The sequence below is a fragment of the Nicotiana sylvestris genome, chromosome 8 (genome assembly GCF_000393655.2).
Source record: "Nicotiana sylvestris chromosome 8, ASM39365v2, whole genome shotgun sequence".
Lineage (NCBI taxonomy): Eukaryota > Viridiplantae > Streptophyta > Magnoliopsida > Solanales > Solanaceae > Nicotiana > Nicotiana sylvestris.
In genome coordinates, this window is record NC_091064.1 from 101,921,716 (window position 1) to 101,943,346 (window position 21,631).

The window sequence follows — 21,631 nt, forward strand, 5'->3', positions numbered from 1 at the left end:
GTTGTTGTTGTTATTGTTGTTTATCATGTCCTATGCCATAACTGTATTTTAACCGCATAATCTTCCTTTCATACCGCAATCTCATTCCAAATCAAGTATCCAATTACAATACATATGTATGTGCCCAAAAATTTGTAATGACCCGACCGGTCGTTTTGAGATTTTGCACTTCGCTCGCTAGTTCTCGGGCATGACTTACCCCGTGTGATGTATTATGACTTATGTAAATTGTTGGTTTTGGTTTTCAAGGTAATCAGAATAAATTTGGAAGAACAGTTCTCAGGTTGAAGCTTGAAATTTGAAGGGGTTTGACCAAGATTTAACTTGTTTGTATATGATCTCGGATTGGAATTTTTATGATTTGGTTAGCTCCGTTAGATAATCTGGGACTTAGCAGCGTGATCGGAATGCATTTTGGAAGTCTGTGGAAGGTTTAGGTTTGAATTGGCGAAACTGAGATTTTGGCATTTTCCGGTTGATAGGTAAGATTTTGATATAGGGGTCATAATGAAATTTCAGAAGTTGCAGTAGCTCTGTTGTATCATTTGTGATGCGTGCGCAAAATTTTAGGTCATTCGGATGTGGATTGGCTGGGTTTTTTATCAAAAGGGTAATTCGGAAGATTTTGGAACTCTTAGGCTTGAATTCGATGCAAATTTGGTGTTTTAATATTGTTTTGAGTGTTTAGAAGGTTGAAAAAAGTTTGAATGATGTTCTGGGATATGTTGGCGTGTTTGGTTGAGGTCCCGAGGGCCTCGGGTGAGTTTCGGGTGGTCAATCAGGTCATTTCATATTTTGAAATGTTGCAGAAAACTGCTGAAGGATTTCAGGAAATTTGACCTTCGCGTTCGCAAGTAGGTCCTCGCGTTCGCAAAGGGTAAGCTGGTGAGGCTGAGGAATTAGCCTTCGCGTTCGCGATGAAGGCTCCACGTCGCGAAGGGCTGGAGTCTTGTGCATCGCGTTTGCGAGGTTCATGCAGCGTTCGCATTGAAGGAAGGTGAGCAGTTGGGTCCAGGGTGTTTGTTCTTCGTGTTCGCGGAGGTGGTGTCGCATTCGCAGTGAGTTAGAAAGTCAAATTTTCGCGTTCGCGTAGTGATTGTCGCGATCGCGATAAAGGAAGAATTGGTCAACTTGAGTTTGTGTTTCGCGAACGCGAGACTTTGACCGCGTTCGCGAAGAAGGTTTTTGATGCTTGGGTAGAATGTTCAAATAGCCATTGTCGGCGATTTTTGGGCTAACTTTCACCATTTTTGGGAGATTTTGGAGTTTTTTGATAGGATTTGAAGAGGGATTCAAGATATAACACCTGGAGGTAAGATTTTTGAACTCAATACTCGATTCTTGTGTGAATTTTACCTAATTAATCATGGAATTTAAGCCTAGTATTGAAGAACTAGGGCTTGTAATTGGAGACCTAAGATTTGGGATTTGAGGGGTTGTTTGTGGTTGGATTTTGGTACTTTTGATATGTATGAACTAGTGGGGAGATAAGGAACATATTGATGTAAATTTTATCGAAATCCGAGACGTGGTCCCGGGAGCTGGGTTTGAGCAATTTCGAGATTTTTGATGTTAGTTGGATATTTTCGAGTGGGCTTTGTTCCCTTAGCATATTTTAATAGTTATATACTGATTATGGCTAGATTTGGAGCATCTGGAGGTCGATTCGTGAGGGCAAAGGTATCGCGGGCTAGAGTTTAGATTGGATCGAGGTGAGTAATGATTGTAAATATTGTCCTGGGGGTATGAAACCTCGGATTGCACATCGTTGTGCTATATTGAGGTGACGCACACGCTAGATGACGAGCGTGGGGTCGCGCACTGTTGGGGATTGTGACCTAGTCCATCCCGAATGATTTGTTTTACCACGTATTTGATTTAAAACTGTTTGCTATCATCTTGCTTTGGGCGGAATGCCATATTTGGGCCTAGTGCTAACTATTTGGACCCTTATGTAATTTTTACTGATATTTTCTCACTGTTTTGACTTTAAACTTGTACTTAGTCATGTTATATTCTACTATTTTCATAACTCAGCCATGTTTACTCTGTTTTAACATACTAAATGATATTTCAAATAAAATTTTGGGCTGAGTATCATGTTTTACTATTGCCCGAGTGGCTTATGTGATTTTGACTGAGTAAGGTCGTGGGCCTGTGTTGTGAGGATACCTTTGGTCGGGTTGCACGCCGCATCGGTGATATACTAATTATGATTATGAAGCTGAGGGCCTGAGTTTTGTACGCCACGAGGTGGCTTGTTGATATGAGGCCGAGAGCCTAGTGATGATGCCACGAGATGGCTTGATATTCTACTTGGGCCGTAAGGGGCCCTTCCAGGAGTCTGCACACCCCCAGTGAGCGTGGGTACCCATTGTGATGTGAGATATAGCCCGAGGGGTTGGTGTTGTTCCATGTTGCCCGAGGAGCTGTTTCTATTGGTATTTGTGCCCGAGAGGCAGATTTTCTATGCTTATCTGTTCTAGTTGTTTTGCATTTAATTTTTTAACTATTAAAAAGTCATTTTTAAAGAAGTTTAAACTGAGCTAAGATGCTTTAAGAGATTTCACAACTTCATTGCTTTCTTACTGGTTTTGTACTGCTTCTATACAACATGTTGATGTACTTTTCGTGATTTCTTATCACGCAGTCTTTATTTATGATTATTATTGGAGTATTCACTTTACTCTCTGCACCTTGTGCGCAAATTCAGGTATTTCTGCACTCGGTAGCGGGTATTGGTTGATTAGAGGCAGAGTCTTTGGAGTTTAGCAAGGTAGCTGCTCGACGTCCGCAGTACTGCTTTTCTCCCTTTGATATCATTAGACTGTATTAGGTACATTTTCAGAATTTTTGTTGTATTTTAGACCTTAGTAGATGCTCGTGACTTGTGACACCCAATGTCGGGCTATATCTATTTCTGCATTGTTCTTTTAAACTTACATTATGCAATACCTGATTAACTAAAAAGGCTTAAATTGACTTATTAAAATTTTTGAAATGAACTTGGGGATTGTGTCGGCTGGCCTTGTCTTCACGAAAGGCGTCATCATAACCGGGTCCGGTTTAGGGTCGTGACAAGTTGGTATTAGAGCCTAGGTTACATAGGTCTCACGAGTCATGAGTAGGTTTAGTAGAGTCTCGCGGATCGGTACGGAGACGTTTGTATTTATCCTCGAGAGGCTGCAGAACCTTTAGGAAAACTTCACATTCTTGAATTCTTATCGTGCGTCCTTGATTCAGCTTGAAATGTGACTTTTTGAATTCCTTCCATGTGTTCACATGCGTGCATGAGCGCTCGATACCAGATGTGCATTGATGGCTTGTAATTCCTTAATCGAGGGGCGAGATGTGATCCTTGTGTGTTGATGTTGGGCCAGTCTGGAAGACTTGAGGCCGGACTTTTGCCTATAGCTTGAGCTCTGAACTAATGATTGCGTGAGCGCATGCTTCTAGATCTACATGTTTTGTTGTGTCCCTATTAAGGGGAGTAATGACTGGATAGCTACTTGATGAGTATGTTATGATTGCGAGGTGTATTCATATGATTTGGAAACGACAAGAAGGGTCTGCTGGAGGATGGAAGAACTATTAGGTATTTGATTTTCATCTTGATTTGAGGCATAGCCTCGAGTTATGGGGAGTGTGAAGAATCTTTTCATGTTTTCTAGTTGGGGAGTGAAGTAAATTCCATGTTGCGATACAAGTTCAGACTCAGGAAGATTAAGTGACTGCGTAATGTTTGTGATAGTGGAAGGTATACAGAAATGACAGTTTGAGGTGAAGCATGTGGGTTATCTCCTGCGGAGTGTTCTGAAGTTGTATGATCCTTATGTTGCCTGTTAGAAGATCTCATTTACAAGTGAAATATATGTGTTGAAATTTAAATTTGGGTCACTTAAGAGAGTGGGTTTAACTGTTATGAGAGTGAATGTGAGATTTGCAGAAGATTTAAAGTACTAGATGGTCGGTGTTTCACGAGTTTATGAAGGATTGAGTTAATCTCACTATGATATTATGGCAGCAATAGAGTATATTCGTTATGAGTTATTGTGTGCGTTTTGATCTATGGCTTCGAGCCAAGTGGGGGAGTCTACTATTGATTAGTTGGTTGTACGGTTATGTGCTATGTTGGTTCTAGTTTGAGACGTACGGGTGAATCAGTTATGACTTACGGAGATTGAGAACGAGGATGGCTCGAGTAAAGGAAAATTTTTACAAAGGTTATATTATGCTTCATAAGGTGTATGAGAATCACGGAGTGTCTTGAGTGGTTATTACTGAAGGATGCTCGGTGCATAGAGCAGGAAGTTGATTGGTCGTAGGCGAGGTTACATTCTGTGGTGTCAAAGTGCTAATGGGGTACATGTTGTTTGGTTCATTTGATTAGTCTAATTGCGGTTTGAGTAGAGTGCATGACTCTCGAGAATGGTTCTAATGGGTTCACATTTCTACATATAATAATTGGAGATCTTCAAGTTGTACTTTTGGATAGAAATTGAGGTTTGCATTAGAGGGTGTCAAAACTTGTGGCATTTCTATATCAACTATGGGATCCTATTTATCAGCATAAAAAGGTGAAGGTAACAGATTTAGATTCACAGGAAGTCTTTTCAGAGTAAAGTATTTCGAATGTGGCGCTTTTGGGATGTTTAAGAGAGTATTCAGCAGCTTATGAGCCTTAGTCGATGTAGTTTATGCTTGGGTCTCGTGTAGGGAGTCTGGGTTGAGGAATTGTGGTGTTACAGCAAGAGGGAGTATCAAGTTAAAGGTAAATCAGAAGGAAACTCGGATAGATGGGATAGCTTGGTAGTAGACCGGATTGGTATGGTAAGGATATGATTAGTTCCTTGGGTGTGTACGGGGTAATGAGTTTCTACAGGTATTTCGCGTCAATGTTCTTGGGTTTTAGTGGCTTGTGTAGCTTGGATGAGTTATAAGGATTCAATCCTAACAGGTTTGGTTATGTGCAAAGGGGAGTCGGAGAGTTCTTGATGATTTCTACTACGGTTTGGAGGTGTATATTTTCTTCTGGCATGAGGAGTATGAGATGTATAATGGTTTTCTTCCAGATAGGCTCAATGGAAAGTTCTTGATTGGTTGAGTACATAGTTGCTTGTGGCTCGGAAGGGATATGAAGTCCTCGTGGTTACCCTCAGATGGTATGGTTTATGCGGTATATGGTGTAGGCTTGAGATTTGCATGTGTAAGGTCTCAGTTCAGTTCTGAAAGAAAGATCATAACATCCTTAAGCAGCGGCAACTTCAGATAATTAGAGAAATGAGCTTAAGATAATTAGAGAAATGAGCTTCAGATGATTAGGGGAATGATCTTCAGATGATTAAGGAAATGATATTGCTGATTGGGGTGATTTGACGAGGGTATATGTTTTAGAAAAAGGCAATATGATTAAGTTGATGGTACTTCGGTAGTATTGTGTCACTCTCTTGTTAGATCGACTGTTGATATTCGAGTTTGCTTGGTGGCACAGAAGAATTTTAGAGTATCTCTCGTGGAATGATTAAGTATTAGAGGTGTGGTATGTATTTAGACAGGGAATTGGGATCAGGTATGGTGATTCGTGTGCTATATGGAGTTGGAGACTAGGAGTTCTCATATTCATGCTATGTTGTGGTTGTGGGTCGTGTGTATTGGCACTGTTTAGTAACTATTGGGGTTTGGAGACCCGAATGGATCTTTTGTTGCGTGGTATATTAGATTCTGATGTAATATTGGGTAAAGACTGGTTGTCTTCGTGTCGTGTTATGCTGGACTATTGCGCTAAGGCGGTGATGTTGGCTATGCTAGGAATGCCACGGATTGAGTGGCGAGGTTTGACGGATTATGTTCTTAGTAGGGTAGTTTTATATTTTGAAGACCCAGTGGATGGCTGGGAAGGAGTGTCTTTCTTATTTGGGCTTTCGTGATGGATGTTAGTGCAGAGACTCCTACCATTGATTCAGTTCCGGTAGTGAGGGACTTTTTGGATGTGTTTCTTGTGGCCGGACATGTCACCGGGCAAGGTTGTTGATTTTGGTATTGATTTGATACCGGGAACTATATTGTACGACACCGGCAGAGTTAAAGGAGTTGAAGGAGCAGCTTTAGGGTTTCCTTGATAAGGGGTTCGTTGGCAGGCCAATGTGGATGAGTGTTCTAACTTGAGTCGTCTTGGTTGGCTCCGGTTGTATTGTTGAGGGATGTGTTGATTCGATTGTTATTGAGCTTATTAGTAATCTGGGGAGATCTATGAGTTACCTTTCCGTGTCGCGAGGCGTTGGGATTTGTTGGTTATAAGCACATGTGGTGTGGTGTTATTGGAATCTCTCAGTGAAATTCGAGCAGGAGGGGCATTGGATACTTCTTGGCGGATGGCATATTAGTTATGTCCTTTCAGGTTGTGTGGTGTTATGTATTTGCTTCACCGTAGGTATGATGATTTGCCTTAGTTCTAGACATCAATTGCGTGTGGTCGTCAATTTTGAGCAGAGTGACTTTAGGTGATTCATGTGGACCAGTGTCTAGATAGGGTCACGCATTGCAGCGGAGTTATGTGGAGGTATGACCCTTAGAGTTGGATTCGTGCATTCTATTTCTATGATGTGTGACGGGTTCTCAACATTGTGTGTGGTGATTCTGGTGAGCTTGCAGTACAACTTTTTCATTTGAGCCATTTTTCATGATTTGGGTATGTTCGGATTGCTGCTTATTGGTGCGCCGATTGCACAAGTTGTTGCTTTAGCCTGCATTGATGTGTCATGTCACCGGAGTAATTGTGTCGGATTAGATGAGATCGTTGGGGTCTTTAATGAATACGAACGAATTCGATTTCAGCATGTGGGAAGGATAATATTGAGGTTCGACTTAGAAATTTTGCTATGGTCTTTGCCAAGGAGAAGCGACTTCATGAATGGTTGATCTGAGAGATGGTTATGGTTTACTGCGTGTTTCATTTATCATTGGTAGTATATGAAAGTGTTGGAATGAGACTTTAGTTGATAAGAGGTTTTCTATCGGTATTCAGGTGTTGTGTGCAACTGCTGTGATTAGAATTTATCGCTACAAGTGTTTGAGTTATGTGGTATATCATGTAGTTGCACCTGAGGTTGCAGGTATGGGTTATTATAGCTTGTTCGGACTTATTCAAAGTATAGATGTGAGATTCTGATCTGGTGGATGATTTCAAGAGTGAAAATGTGGTTCTAAGGTTTATGGGCTAGGTTGGATTGTGAAAATTTCAGTTACATTGTGTTATTAGAACTATATGAGATAGGGTGACATGGGATCACCCCCGTGTATGTGCATGGTAAGGTTACACAGCGATTTGATGGTTTTTGAAACAACTCTGGGCACGTTCGAGGACGAACGTATGTTTAAGTGGGGGAGGATGTAATGACCGAATGGTCGTTATGAGCTTTTTCACTTCCCTCACCAGTTCTCGGGCATGACTTGCCCCGTGGGATGTATTATGACTTATGTAAATCGTTGGTTTTGGTTTTCAGGGTAATCGGAATGAATTTGGAAGAACAGATCTCATGTTGAAGCTTGAAATTTGAAGGGGTTTGACAAATATTTGACTTGTTTGTATATGATCTCGAATCGGAATTTTTATGATTTGCTTAGCTACATTAGATGATTTGGGACTTAGGAGCGTGATCGGAATACATTTTGGAAGTCTATGGAAGGTTTAGGCTTGAATTGGCGAAATTGAGATTTTGGCTTTTTCCGGTTGATAGGTGAGATTTTGATATAGGGGACGAAACGGAATTCCAGAAGTTGTAGTAGCTTAGTTGTGTCATTTGTGACGTGTGTGCAAAATTTCAGGTCATTCGGACTTGGATTGGTTGGATTTTTTATTAAAAGCGTAATTCGGAAGATTTTGGAATTCTTAGGCTTGAATTCGATGCAAATTTGGTGTTTTAATGTTGTTTTGAGCGTTCCGAAGGTTGGAACAAGTTTGAATGATGTTATAATATATGTTGGCATGTTTGGTTGAGGTCCCAAGGGCCTCGGGTGAGTTTCGGGTGGTCAATCGGGCCATTTCATATTTTGAAAAGTTGTAGAAAACTGCTGAACAATTTCAGGAAAATTGACCTTCGCGTTCGCGAGTAGGTCCTCGCGTTCACGAAGGGTAAGCTGGTGAGGCTGAGGAATTAGCCATCGCGTTTGCGAAGGTCTAGAGTCTTGTGCATCACGTTCGCAAGGTTCATGCCACGTTCGCATAGAAGGAAGATGAGCAGTTGGGTCCAGGGTGTTTGTTCTTCGCGTTCGCGATGGTGGTGTCGCGTTCGTAGTGAGTTAGAAAGTCAAGCTTTCGCGTTCACGTAGTGATTGTCGTGATCGCGATGAAGGAAGATATGGTCAACTTGAGTTTGTGCTTCGCGAACGCGAGGCTTTGACCGCATTCGCGAAGAAGGTTTTTGATGCCTGGGTAGAATGTTTAAATAGCCATTGTCCGCAATTTTGGGGCTAACTTTCACCATTTTTGGGCGATTTTGAAGCTTTTTGAGAGGATTTGAAGAGGGATTCAAGAGATAACACCTGGAGGTAAGATTTTTGAACTTAATACTCGATTCTTGTGTGAATTCTACCTAATTAATCATGGAATTTAAGCCTAGTATTGAAGAACTAGGACTTGTAATTGGAGACCTAAGATTTGGGATTTGAGGGGTCGTTTGTGGTTGGATTTTGGTACTTTTGATATGTATGAACTCGTGGGGAGATAAGGAACATATTGATGTAAATTTTATCGGAATCCAAGACGTGGGCTCGGGGATCGGGGATCAGGTTTGAGCAATTTCAGAATTTTTTATGTTAGTTGGATATTTTCGAGTGGGCTTTGTTCCTTTAGCATATTTTAATAGTTATATATTGATTGTGGCTAGATTTGGAGCATTCGGAGGTCGATTCGTGAGGGCAAATGCATAACGTGCTAGAGTTTGGACCGGATCGAGGTGAGTAATGATTGTAAATGTTGTCCTGAGGGTATGAAACCCTAGATTGCACATCGTTGTATATTGAGGTGACACACACGCTAGACGACGAGCGTGGGGTCACGCACTATTGGGGATTGTGACCTAGTCCATCCCGAATGATTTGTTTTACCACGTATTTGATTGAAAACTGTCTGCTTTCATATTTCTTTGGGCGGAATGCCATATTTGGGCCTAGTGCCAACTATTTGGACTCTTATGGGATTTTTACTAATATTTCCTCATTGTTTTGACTTTAAACTTGTACTTAGTCATGTTATATTCTACTATTTTTATAACTCAACCATGTTAACATACTAAATGATATTTCAAATAAAATTTTGGGTTGAGTATCATGTTTTACTATTGCCCGAGTGGCTTATGTGATTTTGACTGAGTAACGCCGAGAGGCTGTGTTGTGAGGATACTTTTGGGTCGGGCTGCACGCCGCAGCGGTGTGAGGCCGATGGCCTGAGTTTTGTACGCCACGAGATGTCTTATTGATATGAGGTCGAGAGCCTAGTGATGATGCCATGAGATGACTTGATATTGCGCTTGGGCCGTAAGGGGCCCCTCCAGGAGTCTGCATACCTCCAGTGAGCGCGGGTACCCATTGTGATGTAAGATATAGCCCGAGGGGTTGGTGTTGTTCCATGTTGTTGCCCGAGGGGCTGTTTCTGTTGGTATTTGTGTCCGAGGGGCGGATTTTCTGTGCTTATCTACTCTAGTTGCTTTACATTTAGTTGCTTAACTATTAAAAAGTCATTTTTAAAGAAGTTTAAACTGAGCTAAGATGCTTTATGAGATCTCACAGCTTCATTGCTTTCTTACTGGTTTTGTACTGCTTCTATACAGTACGTTGATGTACTTTTCGTGATTTTTTATCACTCAGTTTTTATTTATGATTATTACTCACTGAGTTGGAGTACTCACTTTACTTCCTGCACCTTGTGTGTAGATTCATGTATTTCTGCACCCGGTCGCGGGTATTAGTTGATCAGAGGCAGAGTCTTTGGAGTTTATCAAGGTAGCTGCTCGACGTCCGCAACACTGCTTTTCTCCCTTTGATGTCATTAGATTGTATTTAGTACATTTTCAGAATTTTCGTTGTATTTTAGACATTAGTAGATGCTCGTGACTTGTGACACCCCGATGTCGGGCTATATCTATTTCTGCACTGTTCTTTTAAACTTACATTATGCAATACCTGATTAAATAAAAAGGCTTAAATTGACTTATTAAAACTTTTGAAATGAACTTAGGGATTGTGTCGGTTGGCCTTGTCTTCATGAGAGGCACCATTACGACCGGGTCCTATTTGGGGTCGTGACAGAATTAATGGATAAAAAATGCACAAAACTTAATAATAATCATGCGGATATACACTCATTTAATTTCTATATGATTACGGATGATTCAAGCAATTCAATATATCACAAATAAGCTTCCATGCCTTTATAAATAATAAAAAACCTAGACATGATCTCTAGCATAAATAAGAGAGCGAGTGTAGTCATATAAGCCATATAAATCATGAATCAAGTTGAGCATATTATCAAAACAAGGCATAATGTATCTCAATTTTACCCCGGACATGATAAAAACTTGGTATGTGCATATACGTTCGCCACCCCAAAACCAATACAAAAATCCTATTACCCATAACCTGTCGAGTCCATAAATTTGGTTCCAAATGGATGATCAAAACCCCAAAATACACTCTCTTAAAGTGTATATTAAAACTAAATTTCCTTTTAAATTCTTATGTTTTAGGTATAGAAATTCATGTGCCTTCTTGAAATATAATCACAAATAGGTAAAAATCACTTACCCTCTTGCCTTGTATGAAACTATCCATGAAAAATCTCCCTTCTCCAAGTCTAGGGCTCAAAATATGAAAGAATGGATAAAAATCCCAAAATGTCTTCTTAAATAATCTGCCCAGAAATACCCTTCGCGAAAGCGACACAAGCCTCGTGTTCACGTGGCACAAATGTTGTTGCCCCAGAAAATAGTCTATGCGATTGTTTCTGAAGCCCGCGATCATGAAAGCCAACGAGCTAAAAGATCGCTAACGCGAGCTTCATCTTGCGAATGCGAAAGCAAACGAGCCCCCAGCCTGTTCCGACTCTACGCGAACACAATCTCTTATATGTGAACACGGAGGCCAAGCTTACCACTACTACGCGAACACGAAGCAAAAAATCCAGCTAGCCAAGATTCTTCTCCGCGATCCTAGCTCTATGATCGCGAGCCTAGCTTTGTGATCGCGATGCGCTGTAAAACACAAGCAACTGAGATGCTTCAAAACACATAGAAATAGTCTGAAATCAACTCGGATCATACCCGAGCACTCGGGACCCCTTATAATCATACCAACAAGTTCAGATAGAATAACCAAACTTATCAAAGATCTCAAAATACTGCAAATAATATCAAAACCACGAATCAATGATCGAAATCATTCTCTTAAGTTTTAACCATGCAACTTCGTCGAACTCATTTGAATCACACTTAGGCATTTCGAATCACAATCGAACTTTATAAACAAGTTTTAATGCACCAAATGAATCTAACCAAAGTCCCAAAATACTGACCGGACCCCGATAACATCAAAGTCAACTCTCAGTCAAACCTATGAACTCTCTAATTCTTCGAATTGCCAACTTTCGACAAATAGAGCCAAAACTTTTTAGGAACATCCAAATTCAAATACGAACTTACATCCAAGTCTAAAATCACCATACAAACCCATTTAAACCATCAAATTTCAATTTTGAGATCGTTTACTCAAAAGTCAAACCTTAGTCAATTCTTCCAACTTAAGGCTTTCAAATTGAGTATTACTTTTTCAAATCTTCCCAAACCTCTCGAATATCGAACCCAACCATATACATAAGTCATAATACATCTTATAAAGCTACTTAAGATCTTGCACCGCCGAATGAAATGCTAATGCTCAAAATAACTGGTCGAGTCGTTACATTACTCCTAATTTCAAACCCCATGAACAATTCATGGTGTTCAATCCTTTATAAGTTCAAACTCTAAGAACGATTCAAGGAATTCACACATTTGCAATATCAAAGTCCAACAATGATTATTAGAGTGCAAACTTGGCTCTAAATTTATATTCTTTTCCCTAAACCCGTAAGTAGCACAGATGATGGATGGTAATTATTTACGGTATCTTTATCTTTTCTTTATGATCTAACAATGATAAAAAGTTGATTTCATGTTCATATAGATTAACAGCTAATGCCCATAAACTTCATCGAACCAAATGACCTCCACCCACCACAACAAAAAGGAGAATAACTACAAACCTCATTAACAAAATGTAGAAACAAGATGATTCAACGCGAAGTACTTTAAAACATAAAGATCTAAACTCTTTAATCCATCCTCAACAAGAAAAAATTGGATGATGTAGGCAACGTGTTCGATGAAATTACCAATATTGATGTTATTTCAATGGAGTATTCATATGAGTGGGTTGTAAGCACAATCTAGTATCGTGCGTTGGAGTTTTACTTGAAAAATTCAAAACTCCAGCATAATATACCAAATTTCCATATATAAGATGTTTTCAAACTCATGTACAATTCATGAAGTTTAGACTACTAAATGTTCAAACTCCAGTACTCGTTTGAGTTTTTCCGTGTTTCAGAGAGGAGTATTTATGTTCAGGTTTTATTTTTGCATTAAAGAGTAATTACTTTACCGATACAATTTAAAATATGGCTTAATTCTAATAACCGGCCAAAAAGTAGCAATCCTAGCTAATTTATCAACACATTCATTGTAAAAAATTGGGCCATAGATATAAAAGGAAACTACATAATCTACCTATTAAAATTAAAGTAGTTACCCGTCTTTACTCATTGTTAAACTTATTATAATATATACATTTCTAACTAAAACTAATTGCCAGCCAACTCATCCCCAGTTTTTCTTAACCATCTGATAATCTTTCCTTTCTATTTGAAAGATCCACAATCATGTAAATGCCATCATAAACCTCCATCAACGTTGCCATGAGTACTACACCGTGATAATCTTCTTTTCAATTGATTATTATTCATTATCACATAAAAATAATGGATGTAATTTCAAATCTGAAAAAAATGAAACTCCATATGAATGAGTTCAAAATGCCATATCTGATGGTTTATAGTGTTTTACTATTGAAATTCATTAGTTATTGTTCTTTAATGTGTAGATTGTACCTTTGATGTTAGTTTTTGGAGATTTATTATACAAAAGTTTAAATCCACCATTGAAGGACCTTGAAACTTGAAACTCATAACTTGGTTCGTTTGAGTTTTTAATTATTTTGATCCAATCCTGCATGGGTTTGTTTAGAAAGTTGATTGGAGGTTGTAGCTAAAGTTTTACTCAATTTGGTAGAGATTTTGTAGTAGATTATAGAAATTTGGTTTGAAATATAGTTGAACTAGAGAAGAAGATGAATTTGTATTGTATACCCAAATAGTATATAAATATATCATTCTGGTATATAATTCATTCCAACATATACTATTACAGTATACAATATAATATAATAGTATATTGTTATAATTTGCTCCTTTTTAAACTTTTCCATTGGGTCATTTTTTAAAATTTTGGGTTGAAATTGAGTTGAACTATCAGAGAAGACAGATTCGTACTGTATACCAAAAGGGTATATTGGATACTGTATTGGTATACAATAATTAATTCGAGAGTATATAATTAACTACAATATTTTGCTGCTAACTTTTTTTTGAAGGAATGAACCAATCCTCTATATAGTAAAATAAGATATTATATACCATTTGGTTAATTCAATAGTGTATAATTTATTGATATAATGACCCGAATGGTCGTTTTGAGAATTAACGCCCTGATCCCCTATTAACTATTTTTCTCGTATCTTTTTCTGCTATTGTGATTTGCCGGGATGATTCATCTTGAGTTTTGGAATGTTTTGGGATACTTAGTCTCTAAATGAGAGTTTAAGTCTTAGAATTTGGACCGTAATCGAAACAATATGAACACGGCTCCAGAATGAAATTCCGTCGATTTCGTTAGCTCCGTCGGGTAATTTCGGGCTTAGGAACGTGTCCGGATTGTATTTTTGAGGTCTGCAGCTAATTTAGGCTTGAAATGACAAAAGTTGAATTTTTGAAGTTTCAGGTTGATAGTGGAATTTTTGATATCGGGGTCAGAATCCGATTCTAGAAGTTGGAATAAGTCTGTAGTGGTGAATGTGACTTATACAAAATTTGGGGTCAATCGAACATGGTTTGGTTGGTTTCGGCATCGATTGTAGAATTTTGAGATTTCAAGTTCATTAAGGTTGGATTGGAGGGTGATTCGTGGTTTTAGTGTTGTTTGATGTGATTTGTGGGCTCAACTAAGTTCGTATGATGCTTTAGGATTAGTTGTTAGGTTTGGTTGAGGTCCTGGGGGCCTCGGTTTGGGACTTAGGCATGTTGCTGAAGCTTTACTATACCTGTTGTTTTCGCACCTACAGATATTGGACCGCAGGTGCGGTGCCGCAGAAGTGGTTGGGTAGCTGCAGAAGCAGAAATGGACCTACGCAACAGGGACCGCAGGTGCGGCTGGGGACCGCAAGTGTGAGACCGCAGATGAGGCCCCAGCCCGAATAAGTGACCTTCGCACCTGCGATGATTTTTTCACAGGTGCGGGACTGCAGATGTGGAAATCGCTGGGCAGAAAAGAAGAAAAGAGCATTTCAAGGGTTTGAAATTTCATAACACAAATTTAATGTAGAGCTCGGAGGGAGGCGATTTCTCGAGGGATTTTGAGGGAGAACTATTGGGTAACTAATTATAACTCTATTTTGATCATATTACATTAATCTATTGTTGTTTTCCTCATCTAATTAAGGAATATGAGGGTAGAAGTTTGGAAATTGGAAAAGGGTTCCCAAATAGAAAATCTGAGGTTTGAATGGGAATTAGACGTCGGATTTGCATGATTTTTATTCGAGTGAACTCGTGAGTGCATGAGTGCTCATTTACCCGATTCCGAGACTTTGGTCCGAGGAGAATTTTTGGGCATTTTTCTATTTTCTTGCCTTAGCTTCGATATCATTAGCTAAATTAGTTGTTTATAGTTATATTTACGTTATGTAATTGATTTGACTAGATTTGGTCCACTCGGAGTTGGATACTCGTGGCAAGAGCGTGATTTCAGATTGATTTGAGCTTGGTTCGAGGTAAGTGGCTTGCCTAACCTTGTGGGGGGGGGGAACTCCCCTTAGGATTTTGGTATTGTTTGACCGACGAGTGCGTACACGGGCTATTTGTTGTAAAACTTCATTTTTTGAGGTCCGTAGCATACAAACTTAGCCGTGTAAGTGAGGTGACGAGTGCGTACACGGGCTATTTGTTGTAAAACTCCATTTTTTTACTAAGTCTTAACCTGTTTTTCCTTGTTGAACTACATTATCATATGTTATTGCCTTGATTAGGTTAGAAAAGAATGTTTACGTGTTAAACTATCTATTTGAACTCTGTGCAGCATGTTCTAGTGAAATGTCTTGTTTTCCTTAAATGTAAACTTAGTTTAAACTGCAAATTTCTTGATATAACTGTTGTTCGTATTGACTGTGCTGCATATTTACTTTGGGACTACGGAACAGTATTCCAGGCCTTGTACTGCATATTTACTTTGGGACTACGGATCGATATTCCGGGAGATCCCCCAGCACTACATATTTACTTTGGGACTACGGAACGGTATTCCGGGAAATCCCTCCCTGCATATTTACATTTGGGACTATGGGACGATATCCCAGGAGATCCCCTGTTGCTATTGTTGGGTTTTGAGATGGTGTTCTTCTGTGCTTATTCCTGGTTAAAACTTTAGTATCTACTTCCTTACTGCAATATTTCTTTCTGTTAAATTTTATTATATTAAAATCAGTAGGGCCCTGACCTGATCTCGTCGGTACTCGACCGAAGTTAGGCTTGGCAATTACTAGGTACTGCTGTGGTGTACTCATGCCCTTTCCTACACATATTTTTCGTGTGCAGATCCATGTACCTCTTCTCAGCCATACTTCCAGTGAGGCGAGGCGATCTTGGAGATTTTGAGGTATATCTGCCGCGTCCGCAGACCTAGAAGTCCCTCTCTGTTCTTCTTCAAGTTATAGACTTCCTGTATTTTCTTTGCTGATAGATTTCTGGAGTTTAGAAACACTATGTACTTCTGTAGCTTGTGATTCATGAGATTCCGGGTTTTAGGAGTGCTTATGTTCAGTTCGAGAGTGTTTTATTGTATATGCCGAGCGACATTTTAAACTTCTTTACTAGATTTACCTGTTAAATTGTTAGTTTTTATATCTTTGTTTCATTTCGGCAAATTGTTGGCTTACCTAGTCGTAGAGACTAGGTGCCATCACGACAGTTCACGGAGGGAGAACTTGGGCCGTGACAATTGCGTTGAACTGGCGAAGAAGAATTTGTACGATATACCAAAATGATATACTATATACTATTTTGGTAATTAGTTCATTCCAATGATATACTGTTATAGTATACTACATAATGTAACAATATACTCTTACAATTGGGTCTTTTTAGAATTTTTAATTTTTTTTATTGACAACTGATATTATTTCAGTTTAATAATTGAATTAAAAGAATCTTTTTTAAACTCGTTGCATACAATTGTAGATCCTATTGGTATATCTATATACTATACTAGTATCATATGTTAGTTGAAATATTTTTTGTTTGTATTGGCTACATTTAATTGGTACACTATTTGATTTTTCTTTAGTAATAATAGAATAGTACAATATCTTGATTTTTTTTTAAATTTTCCTTTATACATGTGTATTATGTAATCATTTTGATTTTTTTATGTGTTTGTTTTATATAATAGTATTATAGTACAATATCTTGAAATACATTATTATATTAATATGTGGTACACTATTTTTTATTTTTCTATTTATGCATGTGTATTATATAATATTAGTATAGTCATATATAGTTGCCTGGAATTAATTAGTAGAATTGTATATCCTATTGGTATAATTATATGTCATATTGGTATCACATGGTAGTTAGAATATTTTTTGGTCGTATAGCTGCATTTTTAAGTGAATTCTATTATGAAATGATTTATATGATCATGTTTTCCTGTGTTGGATTTTCTTGTACCTATGGAAATAGATTTTGTGTATTATGTAATAGTTTTTATAGTTATATGCAGTTGTTGGAACGACCCCATACAAACTATATGCCCTATTTGTATAGCTATATACTATATTGGTATCATATGCTAGTTGAATCATTTTTTGGTTGTATTAGCTGCATTTAATTGATACAATATTTGATTTTCTTTTAATAATAGTATTATAGTACAATATCTTGAAATATTTTATTATATTAATATGTGGTACACTATTTTTTTTTTCTCTTTATGAAGGTGTGTTATGTAATAGTAGTATAGTCATATAGTTGTCGGAAATTAGCAGTAAAATTATATACCTTGTTGGTATAGTTATATGCCATATTAGTGTCATATGATAGTTTGAGCATTTTTTTGATTGTTTTAATTGTATTTTTAAGTGAATTCTATTCTAAAATTGTTTATATGAATATGATTTGCACTACTGGGATTTTTGTTTGCTGATGGACATAGATTATGTGCATTATGTAATAGTTTTTATAGTTATAGGCAATTGTTGGAACGACCCAACATAACTATATACCCTGTTGTTATACGGAATGGGCAAGTTGCTTTGCGAATGTTTAGCTTGCAATACGAGCATGTAATTTTCTCATACTTTATTGCATCCTTTAATGTTTTGATACAATAGTATTGTCGCATATAGTTGTAGCAATATTCTAGAGCAATCATATACTCTGTTGGTATACCATATTGGTATCCATGTATACCATATTGGTATCATGCGGTACTAGAAGTCTTTTTTGCTACTTATACATATTGATAATAATGATATTTTATTATCATTTCTATTCTAACTAGTATATATAGAGATTTGGTGGTCGTAGATTATATTTTCTTGCTCCATAAGTGGTTGTGTTACTGCTAATAGTAGAGTGTGTACTGATATTTATAGGGAATGAGATCAATGTTTGCATTGCAATCACGTGTTGATTCTTGGAATCTGATTATGTAATTTATGGTGCTCAAGAGCTGTCAGTGTGATATTCAGTAAATTAGATCAAGTGAAAACAACAATTATTTCAGCTTAATAAATGAATTAAAAAATGAGAAAAAATACAAAAGGAATATTATACTAGTTATATTTAAAAAGGTGAACAAATATTTATTATATCATTTTTTTTTATTTTATAAAAAAATAAATAATAAAATATAATAAAAATAGTAAATGAAATTAGATTATAAAGAGAAAAAAATATAAAAAAAGAAGTTAAATAAAATTAGAAAAGGAACAAGAACTAAAGAAAAAAAAAGAAAAAAAGAGTTAAATGGAATTAGAAAAGGAACCAGAAATAAAGAAAGAAATAAAGAAGGAGTCAAAATTAAGCGTGTAATAAGTTATGGTAAAAATAACAATAATACGATTTGGGCAAAAATAAATGAATAGAAAAAGAGAAAAAAGAAAAAGAAGAAGAAGAAAACGAAAAAAAAGAAAAGGAGAAAAAAAGAAAAAAAGGAAAAAAAGAAAAGAAGTATAGAAATAAAAAAGAATTGGAGAAAAAAGAGAAAATTCCCACAAAAATTACTATAGATAGTAAATGTAATTAGTTTGATAGGTAGAAAAATAAATGAATAAGTAAAGGTAAATAATTTTATTTTTGTGGATAATTGTAACATCATCGTTAGGGCTAGTCATCTAAGTCCATTGGGCTACAGCCCAAATGCACCGAGTAGGCGCCATGCCGAGTTAGGATTCGGAAATTTGGTAGATTATTAATCAATTATACGGGTCGGGTCAATACACCAGAATCGCGGAATTTTAGTTTTTTTTTTTTCTCTTTTATAAAAAGATGCGATGCCTTTGCCTTCCTCTCTTCTGTTATCATAAATCGAAACCCTCGTTCTTCTCACACTTTACCACAACCTAATCCACAACAACAAGAAGAGCAAGGAAGAATAATAGGTCAGTCTAGAAGATCCTTTCCCAGGTACGCTCCTCATTCTCTATATATCTACATTTCTCTATCTATTAATTTTTCTATATGAAAATTGGATCAGTAGCATTCTTCCATTTCTTATATGTAATTATAATTTCTTCGTTTTACTCTAGAGTTCCTGTTAAATGAATCTGGTAATTCAATTTTGCATGTTAATCTTACGATTTTTTTTATGGTAGTATTTTGATGTTGTAGCGAGTACATGAGAATTAAAATTTGAATTAATGATGCTAAAGTTGCTTGTAGGAGAGTATGATCGTTGCATGAGTGACACATGCAAGGGTGTGAAGGGAACTTGAGAGAATTGTCAGGGAATGATATGTGATGATGGTGGCTGATTGTTGAATTGAGAACTGGCGTGGTGTAAGAGTCGGGCATAGCAGGGGCAGTATGGCTCAGCAGCAATCATCACGGCTTAATCGCCTGCTCACTTTATTAGACAGTATCCTTTTGCATTTTGTTGCATGCTTAATGATATACACATGCATTGATCTCTTAATACGGAAAGAATGGAAATTTAGTTTTTTTGTTTGCTAGCTTATATTTTTAGCTATAGAATTTAACTTGTATGCATGTGTTAGCTTTAACCAAAATTAAGCTGGCTCGACCCAAGCAACAAGATTGACAGCTGCTAGGCAGATTGGTGAAATAGCCAAATCACATCCTCAGGACCTGAACTCTTTGTTGAGTAAGGTACGTCTTTATCTGTAGTTTGTTATCTAATTATATCAAAATTTCCATTTCTTGTCTCTCTGTTGTTGCGGCCAAACACTGGTAAAGTGTCTTTGAGTCAGAAGTGGTAACATTTATCTGTTGGAAGATGGAAGCCTTCTAATTAAAAATCCTCCTCTCCCCGAGTTCATCTGCAGCAAATCTATGAGATATGTACGTTTTTAGAGTAGTCCATAAATGTTAGATAGTGAGTGCACTTGGCTCAACAACATATTTATTTCTGACAGGAAGTAATTCTACAGGACTTTACGTAATGATACGTGGTGTTTAATTAAACGAGTACTTTGCTGGTCGAATTGCAGCTTGATTTTCAAAATTTTCTTTCTTTTTTTGAAATGGGAAAAGTTTTATTGATATAAGGTACCAAGATGGTACCGGTAGTACAATAACAAAGGGAATGCAGATCAGTACATCAAAACTGCATCTATTGTCTGACCCTTAGCAAATCCAAGAAATCCATATACTCATTTGTTCTACCAATAAGACTACCCTTACACAAATCGAGAAGATTTTGTAATGTTTCCTTTTAGTGAACAATTGGGCATAAAACCTCAGCTAGAGGCAGAAAAAAGCTTTGTTCCTGTTGCATAGCCTCTCGGTGATATAAGAGAAGGTTTGTGTGGTTCTCACTAGAATGTTAGTCGTCATGCAATATTGCACATAAATGGATGGTCTAGCCTTTTGGCTCTTTGATCTTGTAGCAGGTCTTGGATATTGAATTGTTTATGCGTCAACTTGACATGATAGGTAGTTGAACCTACTAAATAAATGAAGCGAAAGGGTGATGTAGAATAAGAAAGGAGATCACTAGATCCAAAATATGAGACCCATCACCCAACAATACTAGTGGTGGAACAATAACCAACTTAGGCTAGATTTGTAGGGTTTTGTGGCTGAAGTGAAACATTTAGAAAAAAACTTGGTCGTTAAGGCCTGTAGGGTAGCCAGAGGATGGTGATGATTTATATTACAAAAAAAGCAAAGAAGAAATAAATAGAGATGTGTACTGTAGCCAGGTGAGTAGTAGCTAAGAATGAAATGATATTAGAATTCCACCTAGAATGCGTTAGGTACCTCCTAATGTGAGGTTGCACAAGTTCTAAAGAAGCAATCCAGAAAGGATTGATTCTCGTATTATTTATAACTATTGAATCTCGAAAATTACGGGAGTGTTTTTGGACTTAAAGAGCTCTTCTAAACCTGTTAAGAAAATTTATCCAGATTACATAAATAACCCGTTTTCCTACCCAAAACAGTTATAACCTAAAAATTATAGGGAACAATAAGAAAGTACCTTAACAATATTCTCGGTATAATTTGCTAAAAACGCAAATTATACTGAATTAAACTTGACTTGAAAGCAATCCACAAATTGAAAATAAAACACAAGACTAAGGGTGTGTTTGGTACGAAGGAAAATGTTTTCATGGAAAATGAGTAGTTTTATCACTTATTTTTCCTTGTTTGGTTTTTGAGTGAAACTTTTTCCGGAAAATATTTTCTAGTGCTGGGTTAGAGAGTAGAAAATATTTTTTATGCTACTCTCTTCACCCCCTTCCCCAAGTCCCCATGTTTCATGTGTTCCCCCCCTTCCCCCCCCCCCCCCCAAACGTTTTTAGGATTCTATTTTTTTCAAAGAATTTAATTATTCTTCTAACAATTCACATAAACCCAAAGGAACAAATGTGCTGCTTTACTTTTTATGCAAAAATAACGTTGAAATTTGTGCTCCATAACTAAAAAGAAAATACTCTTTTTTTTTTGTTGAAAAAGAAAGTA

The 21,631-nt window shown here is 37.3% G+C and overlaps 1 protein-coding gene across 3 annotated transcripts in view; it reads left to right on the forward strand.

Annotated features, from left to right (window-relative positions):
• The first annotated feature begins 18,979 nt into the window (after positions 1-18,979).
• Positions 18,980-21,631, forward strand: part of LOC104239904 (TATA-binding protein-associated factor BTAF1) — a 35,582-nt gene continuing 32,930 nt past the window's right edge. For 2 of the 3 annotated variants that reach the window (XR_011401646.1, XM_009794641.2), the window contains exons 1-3: positions 18,980-19,111; positions 19,367-19,562; positions 19,719-19,813. Coding sequence is in view for 2 of the 3 variants with exons in the window: in XM_009794641.2 (XP_009792943.1) it covers positions 19,511-19,562; positions 19,719-19,813 (147 nt within the window). In the remaining variant the exon portion in view is untranslated. Of the gene's footprint in view, positions 19,112-19,356; positions 19,563-19,718; positions 19,814-21,631 lie in introns of all 3 variants that reach the window. The other variant, XM_009794642.2, reaches the window with a different exon arrangement.